Source organism: Nomascus leucogenys, chromosome 3, assembly GCF_006542625.1.
Source record: "Nomascus leucogenys isolate Asia chromosome 3, Asia_NLE_v1, whole genome shotgun sequence".
Classification (NCBI taxonomy): Eukaryota; Metazoa; Chordata; class Mammalia; order Primates; family Hylobatidae; genus Nomascus; species Nomascus leucogenys.
In genome coordinates, this window is record NC_044383.1 from 40,084,110 (window position 1) to 40,097,787 (window position 13,678).

Below are 13,678 nucleotides of genomic sequence, written 5' to 3' on the forward strand. Positions count from 1 at the left end.
ATGCTTATATCAGGATAGACATGACAGTAATATTTTTGGAACCAAAATACCAACATACTGACCTAATACTTAAGTCAGAAACTCTATACTTCATATCTCTAAAACTTGAAAAAAGTACACTGTAAGTAGCAGTCCTGTGTCCTCAATTTATTCCATTCCCAATAAAACCCACCAATCCATTTATGATATCGGTTTGCAGTAACACAGCTTTACTGTATAACTAAAATAACCTCATATCAAATTCTAGAGAAAAGAAGTACTAAGTGTAAAAAGAACATTTCCTTTTCAACCTATGAAAGCAAACCTTAGTTTCAAGAGAAGTATTCAAACCAAAGAGAGCATCCTGCATGGATAAACCGAAAGAGAAGATACTACAAATTAAATTATATTATAATAATAAAATAGAGGCCAGGCACAGTGGCGCATGCCCGTAATCCCAACACTCTGGGAGGCCGAGGCGGGCAGATCACCTGAGGTCAGGAGTTCAAGACCAGCCTGGCCAACATGGTGAAACCCCATCTCTACTAAAAATAAAAATTAGCCGGGCATGGTGGCGGGTGCCTGTAAGCCCAGGTACTCGGGAAGCTGAGGCAGAAGAGTCACTTGAACCTGGGAGGTGGAGGCTGCAGTGAGCTGAGATCTCACCAGTCCATTCCAGCTTGGGCAACAGAGCAAGACTTCATCTCAAAAAAAGAAAAATACTGAAAAAACAAGAAACAATAAAATGATTGGGCAAATTAGGGAAATTAGATTTAGATGGAAAAGGGATGTTATTGACGTATTTGGTGGCAGTCATAATTTCTAGGGCTGTCTACCCTACAGAGACCATGATGCCGGGCATGGTGGCTCACAGCTGTAATCCCAGCACTTGGGGAGGCCGAGGTGGGCAGATCACTTGAAGTCAGGAGTTTGAGACCAGCCTGGCCAACATGGTGAAACCCCCGTCTCTACTAAAAATACAAAAACTTAGTGAAGTGTGGTGGCTCGTGCCTGTAATCCTAGCTACTCAGGAGGCTGAGGTAGGAGAACTTCTTGAACCCAGGTAACAGAGGTTGCAGTGAACCGAGATCATGCCACTGCACTCCAGCCTGGGCAACAGACCAAGACTTTGCCTCAGGGGAAAAAAAAAAGAGACTATGCTTAGAAGAAATGATTCTTGAATGTATAGAAAGAGACTTAAATGAAGCTCTCAAACCATTCAGTTTTTCTGTCACAGCACTAATGTTGCCAATTTCTATAAAACTTAAGAATAAATGAATTAGCCCTCTTTACCCATAACTTAAAAGGAAACGAACTTACATCTTTCAGCTGTATTTCCATTTCATGAATATTATTTATTGATGAGTTGAAGCAGTTTGGAGCCACAGTCTGTAAATAATTCAACATTAGTTAACATCAGACATTCCACAATAGAAGTTGCCTCATTATATTCAGTTCCATAATAATACAATAAACCTCACAGGGGCATCCCGAAATCCAGATCTAGGCTGGGCACGGTGGCTCACTCCTATAAACCCAGCACTCTGGGAGGTTAAGGAGGGTGGATCACTTGAGGCCAGGAGTTTGAGACCAGCCTGGCCAACATGGCAAAAACCCATCTCTACTAAAAATACAAAAAGAAAAATTAGCTGAGCCTGGTGGCCTGTGCCTATAATCCCAGCTACACAGGAGGCTGAGGCAGGAGAATCACTTGAACCCAGGAGGCGGAGGTTGCAGTGAGCCGAGATTGCACCACTGCACTCCAGCCTGGGCAATAGAGTGAGACTCTGTCTCAAAAAAAAAAAAAAAAAAAAAAAATCCATATCTAGTAGATGGTGGTAAACCATCAAGCCAGGTGAGAGTTACCAGAGATAACCATTTTGAAAATTAATATCCCCTGAAATTTCCCAAACAGACTGGAAACCCTGAGATTTTCTATCTAATCTGACTTCTGCGGTCCTCTAGACCCCAGGATTGCCAGAATAGCCCTCAGTGCATATGAATAGCCCAGTGATTTTTACCAAAAAGACAAATACAAAACAACTAGGCTATTTAAATGACATCTAGAAGACATTAAATTGTCAAACAAAAGGTAAAAAATTTTTTCTAGAATCATGTTTTGTATTACTAATAGTATTAATTAGGCCGGGCGCAGTGGCTCGAGCCTATAATCCCAGCACTTTGGGAGGCCAAGGCGGGCGGATCACAAGGTCAGGAGTTTGAGACCAGCCTGGCCAATATGGTGAAACCCTGTCTCTACTAAAAATACAAAAATTAGCCAGGCATGGTAGCGCACCTGTAGTCCCAGCTACTCAGGAGGCTGAGGCAGAACCCGGGAGGAGGAGGTTGCAGTGAGCCAAGATCAGGCTTACGCCTGTAATCCCAGCACTTTGGAAGGCCAAGGCAGGCAGATCACCTGAGGTCAGGAGTTCAAGACCAGCCTGGCCAACATGGTGAAACACCATCTCTATTAATAACACAAAAATTACTCCAGCCTGGGCGACAGAGCAAGACTCTATCTCAAAAAAAAAATAGTATTAATTATTAATTAGTATTAGTTCATATAGATTATATGGAACTCAAAAATTATTTCTCTCCTCTTTTCATTTTCTCAGAGGAATAAAAGAGAAGTGGGTGGCTAGGTAGCCAGGCTGGCCAACAAACATAGAAAACGCTGTATTTCAGTCTTTAAATAGCTATAAGAGACTTGTGAATACTGGCAAAGAAGCTCAAAAAAATTATTTTTCTCCAAAGATGCTCTATTTGTTCACTTTAATATGTAGCCCTTTCTCTCTCTCAATTCGGTCCTCGAGGTGGAAACTATGACAAAGATAGTTCTCTAAACCCCTTTCCTTTTACCCTGGGCACACTGTAGACTATGATTCCAGCCTTCCCTGTGGTTAGTGGAGCCATGTTCCAGTGGAATGTGAGCAGAGGTGAGATATGTCAATACCAGGCCTGGCCCCAGATCCCTCCTAGGCAGTTCTCCACAGGCTCCATCTCACAGCTACATACAGAGGACTTGGTGGGGAACCCCACCCTAAAGGAAGGTGGAGCCACTAGAAGGAAGGAACCTGGAGTCAAATGACTGTGGAGCAAAGCTTCCTCTACTCCAATCTGGACTAGACTGGCATGAGAGAAAAATAAACATTTGTTGCATAAGACACTGACATTTGGAAGTTGTTATAGAAGTCAGACATGCTAGTTAATACAGAAATCAATACAAGTAGCCCACAAAATTATTGTAAGAATACATCTTTAAAAATTATAATTTCAGGCCAGATACAGTAGCTTATGCCTGTAATCCCAGCACTTTGGGAGGCCAAGGCAGGCGGATCACCTGAGGTCAGGGGTTCAAGACCAGCCTGGCCAACATGTTGAAACCCTGTCTCTATTAATAATACAAAAATCAGCAGGGTGTGGTGGCAGATGCCTGTAATCCCAAATACTCAGGAGGCTGAGGCAGGAGAATTACTTGAACCCAGGTGGAGGTTGCAGTGAGCTGAGATTACACCATTGCACTCCAGCCTGGGTGGCAAAATGAGACTCTGTCTCAAAAAATAAAAAATAAATAAAAATTTTAAAAATTATAATTTCTACCAAGTTTGTATTTCGCATCCCAAAAGTGGAGAAACTAACTCTTGAACTTCAAAGAAAAATTTTAGTCAGCTACTTTGAATCTGACTGTAACGTTTTATGAGTTTCAGCTCTGTGGAAATTCTCTAGAAAAACTTCACCTTTTTGAACTCATCTGCAGAAACACTCAAACGCCCATCTATGAAAATACACATAAATGTATAGGTCTGATCACTATCTCCCCTAAATGGGAAATAAAGTACAGAAAAAGATCCTTAACAGCACTGAGATATATTTGAAAGCTACAGATTTTCTTCTATAGATGATTTTTTTTTTTTTTTTTTGGAGACAGAGGCTCACTCTCATCCAGGCAGGAGTACAGTGGCGCAATCTCAGCTCACCGCAACCTCCACCTCTCAGGTTCAAGCGATTCTAGTGCCTCAGCCTCCCGAGTAGCTGGGATTACAGATGCGTGCCATCACACTCGGCTAATTTTTGTATTTTTAGTAGAGATGGGGTCTCACTGTGTTGGCCAGGCTGGTCTCAAACTCCTGACCCCACATGATCCGCCTGCCTTGGCCTCCCGAAGTGCTGGGATTATAGGCGTGAGCCACCATGCCCAGCCTATAGATGCTATTAATGTTAGTATTATTCGAATGTCCAAATCTCCAAAAGAATCAAAGGTCTGATCAATAACCATTTACTGAACACCTACTATATACTAGGCACTATGCGAGGCAATTTACATACATAATTACATTTAATTATCAGTATTCCTATCCTTATTTTACTGATGTGGAAACTCAGGTTTAGCTTATATGTTTAAAAAAAAAAAAAAGAAACTAAGATTTAGGACAGGGGTCTGGAGAAGTCTTGTATTGTCTCTAAGGCTATAAAGGTTAACAAATTTGTTCAGAGTCACAGAGCTGGCAAGTACAAAACCAAGATCTGAACTCACATGTCTACTTCTGTATCCTTGTTCTTTCTATGACACTAGTGCCTCTCAAACAAAGGGGGAGAAAATGCAAGTGCAGTTAGGAAAAGTATACTTGATATTATAATTGTATGTTTCAAATATGAAAAATAACCAAAAAAATGAAGCCTACTGTTTTCATGATACAAACTATAGAAATAAGAGCTCAGAAAAATCTTGGTAATTGTAAATACACAGTAGATTTTGTCTTCTGAATATTCCTCCAGGCAAATCAATGGTACAAGGAGTGGAGGGTACCATATTAACTATTTTTGCTTATAGAGAAGGGACTGGGCTATTAAAAAAAGTGAAGTGACCTGTTAGTATACTATACTAATCATTTGTCTCATCATTTGGGAAGCACGTCTTCACAAACTCATTCTTCCTAAGAATTACAAACTGTATCAGAAAGAAAAAAAAATCTGGGTTTAAAGAAATGGTTAGCACCTGTGATAAACAGAGTGTTTTGCTTTCAAGTTCAGCAATTCGTGAGGTTGCAGTAGACAACTGTTGTTTCAATACATCTTTCTCTTCAGATAAGGCTTTCAACACCTGCTCCCTCCTTCCACCTTCTTTCGTTGTCTCTTCCAGCTGTTCAAGCAATGCAGTAGTACTATATCTGGCCTTCAGTTGGTCTCTGAGTCGCTGTATTTCTTTGTCCTTCTCTGTGAGTTGATAAGCATTCTTCTCCTTCTCAGCCTCGAGGACTTGAATTTTCTAGATATAAACTAAGAAGAATCTTAGAACAAAGCCAGGTCAAACATCCAGCTAAACGATATATACTTCAACAAGCATTTATGAAGCATTTATTATCTATCAAGTCAGCATTATGCTAAATATCAGGGCCAAAAAAGATGAGGAAGCCAAAGTTTTATGTTCAGATAGCTCACAGAGAAGCCAATGTATTAATGCAACGTTGTAAGTGCTGTAGTTAAGACAGATTAAAAAATGGGCACAGACGCAAAGAAAGGAGAAACCACCTCTATCAAGTGTGGTGAGAAAAAGCTAAAGAAGGGCTAGCTCTCCCATGAGTATTTGGTAATCATTCTTCCATAATACTGGATCTTGTAAAAACTAAAAGCTAAAAGTGGGTCACACAAGATATACATGCTCCTTAATGAACTTGAATCAGTGGAACTTAAAAGTTACAGAATATTTCAGCAGGAGAGGGATGCATTCATTAACCTGCTTACTTTCGATAAATGATTCAGTGTTGAATCTAGAAGGTAATCTCTAAAGGAATGCTTAACATCTTCAAAGATTCACAAGATATACATAAGTAATGTTTTTTAAACTGCTGCTGGCATAAAGGAAAAAGTCAAATAAAAAGATAATAGAAATAATTATTAAAATTATAGGCGAACAGGGTCAAAACAGCATAAAGTTAAAACTGGCATTTAGGAAGAAAAAAGCAGCAGTTGTTCAAATATAAAATGAGGAAAATTTAAGTTTAGGGGGATGGTTATTCATTTGAAAATAATGAGGGGATTTTAGCTGGCCACAAGCTTAAATCAGTAGTATGAGACAGATAATAGAGCCATACAGTTTTAGGCTTTAATGGAGTACAGTATCCAGCTAAGTAGATGTAACACTACTATTTCAATCTGTGTTCGCCAGAACATATTTAGGATACTGTGTTCAATTCTAAGTGCATAATTCAGGAGGGATATGAATGAACTACAAACTGTTCAAGATGATAAGAAGCCAGAAAATCTAAAGAATATGAGCTTCGTCTGCAGAAAAGTTAAAAGGAAGCAAAATTTCCTTACATATCTAATAAATTGTCAGTTTGCATAGGAAAAATAAGACTTGTTCTGTGTAACCTTAATAGGCACAATTAGAACAAATGGGTAGAAGTTATAGAAGTTTAATTTCAATTGATTTTAAAGGAACAAAGTACCCAGTGCTTCTCAAAAAGTGGAATGAAATGGAAAGCTATCTCTCAGGGAAGCAATAAGATTCCTTTACCAGATTGCAAAATAACCTTCATATCTGTGGATTGGTGATGACTGTTTTCTCAATGCTTGAAAAAGCATTTACCTCAGTGTATGTTGTTACAAAAAATAAATCAGTTTTATTATGTGCCTGTTTAGAGAATTTAAAGAAATCAAATGATATACCGTTTAACCATTTATTTTTATTTTATTTATTTATTTTTTGAGACGGAGTCTCGCTCTGTCACCCAGGCTGGAGTGTAGTGGTGCGATCTCGGCTCACTGCAACCTCTGCCTCCTAGGTTCAAGCGATTCTCTTGCCTCAGCCTCCCGAGTAGTTGGGATTACAGGCACACACCACCACACCCAGCTAATTTTTGTATTTTTAGTAGACACGGGGTTTCACCATATTGGCCGGGCTGGTCTTGAACTCCTGACCTCGGGTGATCCACCTGCCTCAGCCTCACAAAGTGCTAGGATTACAGGCGTGAGCCACCGTGCCCGGCCTTAACCATTTATTTTCTAAATACAAACAATAAAAGCACTTTTGCAAAATAATTAAATCCAAATTTGTGATTATATTTATGATTACATTTTTAAGTCCCTCTAGTTCTAATAATTTCCTAACTTCTTTACTGTCTATGTCATAACAAATTATAAATTAGTGAATCTGAAATATAGTTGAACAGAGTGTAAATGCCAACACATCTAATAATTTTTCCTTCAAAAGCCTGAAAATGAGAATTACTTGGAAAGCAGCCAATATGCATGATAAAACATGTTTTAAACAAGGAAATCTGAACACTACTTAATACTCTGAAATGGACAGATTTGATTTTTTACATTTAGGGAACTAACAGGAAAACCAGATTATATGACTATTGGGTAAATATTTTCTCCTCTCCCACAGTAAAAAAGAGATATAAGCCCAGCACAGTATCCTTAAAGTACATCAACGAGTAATATAGTACTCCAAAAAAGCATGGAATGGCCAGGCATAGTGGTTCATGCCTGTAATTCCAGAACTTTGGGAGGCCCAGGCAGGAGGATTGCCTGAGGCCCAGAGTTTGAGGCTGCAGTGAGCTATGATCAAGCCACTGTACTCCAGCCTGGGCAACAGAGTTGAGACCCAGTATCAAAAAAAAAAAAAAGTATGAAAAATCAAATGCTTGTAAGTTATGCTATCAATTTAAAAATAGCAAAAATAGCCAGAATGTTTCACAATCTTAAATACAGCATAACAAAAGTTATCAAGAATATTCACATAGTTAAGCTAAGTTACCAAGAAGCTATATGAAGAATGATGAATTAGGTTATTACTTTGTTTTAAATAACTGAAAAACAGACCATACTGAAGGTGAAACAGACCATGTTAAAGGTGCAAAACTATTAATCACAGTATCTTTATTTCCAAAACAAACTTAGTACCTGGTAACCTCAAAACACATACTCAATTACATTTAAAGGTGAGAGGTTAGTAATGACTAAAGTACATCTAAGACTTGGCAAAGTCAAAGTAGGAATTTAAGATTCTAAACCCAAGGTCAGCTTTCCAAAACTAATCAACTGGACAAGACAGGGAACGTGGCAAGAGTAAGCAGGAAGCAGCAGGAAATCTTCATGCGTTGCTTCCTTGGAGAGCTTACAATTTAAAGGATCAGAAGACCATTTACCTCCAAAAGTCTGCGTCTCTCTTTATCAGTCAGCTTTCCTTTCCCACTTGTGATTTCATCCACCGATGTCTTTAAGTGTGCAATTTCTCCCTTTAATTTTTCTAATGTAGTTTCGGATTTGGAGTTACTAGGCTTCGATCCCCACTTACTTTTAATTAAATCTTTGGTACTTCTGGAAGACATCTCTGAAATGGTGTGTAAAAATAAAAATCAACTGTATAATTCTGAGTTTAAACATTTAAATCTCAAGTTTGAAACAGGTCTAATAACCTATCTGCTCTAAATAGAAATGATATATCCAAACCAGCGGGGTATGGAGAAAGATGGATGGAGGCTTCTGGGGTATTGTAACTTTTTTTTTTTTTAATCTCAGTGGTAGATAAATGGGAGTATTCACCTTCTAAAATATGTCAACTTGGGCTGGGTACGGTGGCTCATGCCTGTAGTCCCAGCACTTTGGGAGGCCAAGATAGGTGGATCACGAGGTCAGGAGTTCAAGACCAGTCTGGCCAACATGGTGAAACTCCATCTGTACTAAAACTACAAAAATTAGCCAGGCATGGTGGCAGGCGCCTGTAATCCCAGATGCTCGGGAGGCTGAGGCAAGAGAATCGCTTGAGCCCGGGAGGTGGAGGTTGCAGTGAGCTGAGATCGCACCATTGCACTCCAGCCTGGGTGACACAGCAAGACTCTGTCTCAAAAAAAAAAAAAAAAAAGTCAACTTGTACATTTATATTTTGTGTAGTGTTCTATATGTGTAATTCTTTAGTGGAAAAGTTTTGTTTAAAAAACAACGAAGGGGTCTCCAACCATTAAATAAAGCCTGAAAGAAGTAGGTCACAATCAAGGACATATCTTGGCCCAAAATAAAAAGCTGTTGGTAAATAATGTAATTCTGAGTATATAGGCACTGAAATGTCATTACTTGACATAGGTCCTCTGTTTTAGAAGATAGCCTAGTTCAGATCTATCTTAATAGTCATTTGAGAGAGCACAGTGGGAAAAAGTGAAGAGAACCTAAAATAAGACATTTACAGGAAAAGAGGTATAACATTCAGGGGAGTCCGGCACGAAAGGAACTAAGAATAACGGGCCAAATTAAGTAAGGAGAAACTCAGTATCTGCTAACAGTACTAGATGACAGTTTAGAAACAAGTATATAATATAAACTTTAGCAGGCAAAAATCTAGTGAAGCATATGATGCATATAAATAGTATATAAAAGTAACGCTAATTAGGGAGGTTAAAAAACATTTTTCCACTTCATGCATCCCAAGATAAAATAATGGCAGTGTGATTAAAGGATATAAAGGAGTATGAGCCCATTAGTGCATTCAAAAATTACTATAGAGCCTACTATTTACCAGGTATCCTAATACATGCTGGGTGTAAACCGGTTTAAAAAAAAAAAAAAAAAGACATGTTCCCTAATGTCGTAGGGCTTTCAGTGTAGTAAAGGCAGGCAATAACAAGGAAACAAACAAGGGTTCATGAGTTCTCAAACTGTAATAAATATTACACAGGAGAAGTACAGGGATAAATGATATCAGTAAAAATAGGAGAGACCTCCTTAGAATGGTAGTGAAGTGACTTTTAAGATTGTCCTGTGTGAAATCAGAACATCTAAACATATTAGAACTGTGGAGATTGAGTAGAAGAAATCATCTATCAAAAGGTTAGTCCTGGATTTTTGCCATTATAAGGTGAAAGATTGCGGTAGCTCATCCATCAGTTGAAGAAATGCAAGGTTATGGCGTCTCTCAGTCACCTGCTGCCACAAGAAGTTCTTTCCTATGTGTTTCTGTTGATAACACACTGTTGACTTGATATCGTGGGTCGTAGGACAGAAAACTACTACCAAGTCATTGAGACACAAAATGATGGAAATACAGATTTGCAGAATGTGAAAGAACCCCCAAACATCTGCTTCCTAACCTTTGGACAGAAACTCTGGCAGTGAATGAATGACTACCGTTTCTAGTCTCTGGCCCAGACGGTTTGGATCTCCCCCACCACCTAGTCCCACCAACCTCCTTTCCATGTATTTTCTTTTTTCTGTTTCTTTTTTTGGTGGGGGCAGGGGGTTAGGGGCGGCAGAGTCTCGCTCTGTCGCCCAGGCTGGAGTGCAGTGGCACGATCTCGGATCACTGCAACCTCCGCCTCCCGGGTTCAAGGGATTCTCCTGCCTCAGCCTCCTGAGTAGCTGGGACTACAGGTGTGTGCCACCACGCCTGGCTAATTTTTGTATCTATTAGTAGAGATGAGGTTTCACCATATTGGTCAGGCCAGTCTCGAACTCCTGACCTCAAGTGATCTGCCCGCCTCGGCCTCCCAAAGTGCTGGGATTACAGGTGTGAACCACCGTGCCCAGCCACCTTTCCCTGTATTTCCTATTCCAGTCATCCACAGGGTTCCCACAGTTCAAACCTTCCTCAGCATGCCTCCCCTCTGTGAACTCTTAACAAATGATATAGCTGCCCCACCCCCACCCCTACACAATCTGGTACCCAATTACACTCCCCGCTAACCTTTTATTTTTTCAATTGTTCAACTATTGTTTCAAGGACTGCACTTTGATTTTTTTGTTGTTGTTGTTACCCATAGAGCCTAACAGCAAGCCCTCAGAAATGATTGGTTGATTGGGGCCAGGCGCGGTGGCTCACGCCTGTAATCCCAGCACTCTGGGAGGCCGAGGCAGGTGGCTCATCTGAGGTCAGGAGTTCGAGACCAGCCTGCCCAACATGGCGAAACCCTGTCTCTACTAAAAATACAAAAATTAACCGGGCGTGGTGGCGCAAGCCTGTAGTCCCAGCTACTCAGGATGCTGAGGAAGGAGAATCGCTTGAGCCCAGGAGGCAGAGGTTGCAGTGAGCCAAGATCGTGCCATTGCACTCCAGCCTGGGTGACAGAGCGAGACTCCATCTCAAAAAAAAGAAAAGAAAAGAAATGATTGGTTGATTCGCTGAAGTGACATAAGTCATGCTGGACAGGAGGTGACCAAACAAGCACTTCCATCCAGTAAACGGTACAAGTCATCAATTACAAGCCTCATCTTCTACAAGGCGACGCCAATCTTTAAAAATTCTCACATAAAATCTCACTTGAGGAGACAGACAGGAAAAGAGAAACTGCAAAAAAAGGCACTAGTTTTCTCACTTCTAAAATAAAGATGTTTGAGGAACACACAACGAAAGTGCTTGCCAATTGGAAAAAGCCGTCCTAACGAAAGACCTTGGGCAAGTCACTTGGCCTCTCTGCGTCTATCTGTAAGGAGATGATACCCACCGCCAAGTCCAAAGGAGTGATCGAAGAGACAACGGTCTTGAGGCGCCCAGCCGGGTGCCAGGCACGAAGTGAGCGCCAGGGAAAAGGACTGTTATCAGGGCGGGCAGAGATTGAATCCCGCGGACGCGATCTGCCCACTGACCTGCCCTCCCTGGCGATCCGGACCGGCCCGGCCCCGGGGCTGCGGGTCCTGGTCGTCCCTCGCCACCCTCCGCGGTCGCCTCCCTTGGGCCAGCTAGCAGCTGAAGCAAAGCGCGGCGCTCGCGTCGGCCGAGTCACACCATCAGGCGCGGAGGCCGCTTCCGGGAGTTTGAATCCCGCGGCTGCAGGGCGGGGCACGTCACTGCCGGCTGGGCGCGGCCCGCAAGAAGGAGGAGCAGCGCGCGCGCGGCGGGGACGTGGCTCCCCGATTGGCTGCCGCCTTTGAAGGGCGGAGATTAAACCTGAGGGCGGGCCGAGGAGTGGCGGGGGCCGCGGGGCGGGACCGAGGGCGGGGACACTTCCTCCCCGGCCCGCCAGCTAATTCTGGGATCGGGGGTTCTCTGCGGGCTTAGACCTAAACAAGTTTAGTGTCTCGCAGTCAGGGGCTGGTTTTGTGTTTATACGCTTTTAGGAAAAAGTGAATTACTATTTTTAATGGGATAAAACCAGTGACGATGGACCGGGACGAACTAGTTCTGCGCTCTTGAGCATAGGTTATCTCTGTGTGACGTGCGGCCCTTCCTGCCCTGGGACAACGGGATTTCACAAAGGAGCACAGCCCCCTTGTCACTCCCTCGGGTCTCACTCTGTCGCCCAGGCTGGAGTGGAGTGGTGCAATCATAGCTCACTGCAACCTCAGTCTCCCGGATTCAAGCGATCCTCCTGCCTCAGCCTGCCAGGTAGCTAAGACTACAGGCGCATGCCACCACGCCCGGCTAATTTTTTATTAAAAAATTTTATAGACAGCGGAGTGGGGGGGGGGGGTAGTCCTCACTTTGTTTCCCACTCTGGTCACGAACTCCTGCCTTCAAGTGATTCTTCCATCTCAGCCTCCCAAAGTGCTGGGATTATTGCCAAAAATCAGCAGCACAGGAGGGAGTGTTAACGGGAGAGCTGAGAGGCACGCCCAGGTTGAACGCTGAGATTATGAATGCTAGCGGACCGGCTTTCAGACCAGACTGCTACCCTCCAGCCTGGTATCTCTCTATGGATCGATTGTAGCTCTTGACTAGCCGCTTTGAGAACGTTACTGCTGAGAGAAGAAGCACATGAAGTGTTTGGCAGGGCCTCCCTTTCTCTCCTAGACCAAGCATAAACTCGCTGGAGATTTAAAACAGTAGATACACTGTAGCAAAACATCCTAGGTACACAATATTGTACAAAGGTTATAAACTCTAGATTAGGACTTTCTAGATTTAATTCCTTACTGCCCTGACTAGATGTGTCTCCTTGGATAAATTTATTTAACCTATTTGAGCCTCGGTTTCCCGATGTGTAAAATGATGCAAATAATAATAGTTACTTCATAGCTCGGTTATAAGGATTAAATGAGGAAATCCGGCCAGGTGGAATGGCTAATTCCTGTAATCCCACCACTAAGTGAGGACGGGGAGCGAGGATTGCTTGAGGTCAGGGGTTGGAGACCAGCCTGGGCAACACAGAGAGATCCACCCTCACCCCCCCATCCCTGTCTCTAATTTTAAAACCTTAAATTTTTTTTTAAATGAAAGAAATTCATGTAAAGTGCTTAACATTTAGTAAATATTCAATTGACGTTAGCCATTGTTAAACAAAAGGCAACACTCAAATGTTACTGAATAGAATGGATGAGAAAACCATGTGGGGAATTTTAAAGAATCAGAGAAAAAAACCAAAACAGAATGCAAGATGACGTTTGGTACCTGCTTCCAAGGAGCTCCCACTTCTGATGGGAAGGTGAACTAAAGTATCAGGTGGGATTAGGGTGGGAAAAATCAGGGCAAAAGATAAATCATCGTGTGAACATTATTCATTGCTCAGAGTTGAGGGGCAAAATTAATTTCCACAGAGATTTACAAAGATTCTTAAGGCGATATAGAGAAAAACATTTCCCTGTTCACCTTCAAGCCAAATGGGGAGCAAAAAAATGGGGGAGAGGGAGGAGGGACCCTGGAGAGTGGTGGCACCTGGCAGACTGGCACCTGGGTAGCCAGCACCCAGGCCTGCTGTGCCAGACACTCCAATTCCACACCCGCCCTCCAGGACCTTCTTTTCTGGCTAAAGGTCACCCTGTGAGT

At 42.1% G+C, this 13,678-nt stretch overlaps 1 protein-coding gene across 1 annotated transcript in view; it reads right to left on the minus strand.

The window, feature by feature from the left end:
* Positions 1–8,318, minus strand: part of CEP55 (centrosomal protein 55) — a 29,105-nt gene extending 20,787 nt beyond the window's left edge. The window contains exons 1-3 of the mRNA XM_030802502.1: positions 8,136–8,318; positions 4,976–5,245; positions 1,300–1,368 (exon numbers count right to left, since the gene is read on the minus strand). Of these exons, the coding sequence (XP_030658362.1) occupies positions 1,300–1,368; positions 4,976–5,245; positions 8,136–8,318 (522 nt within the window). The remainder of the gene's footprint in view (positions 1–1,299; positions 1,369–4,975; positions 5,246–8,135) is intronic.
* Positions 8,319–13,678: the final 5,360 nt, after the last annotated feature.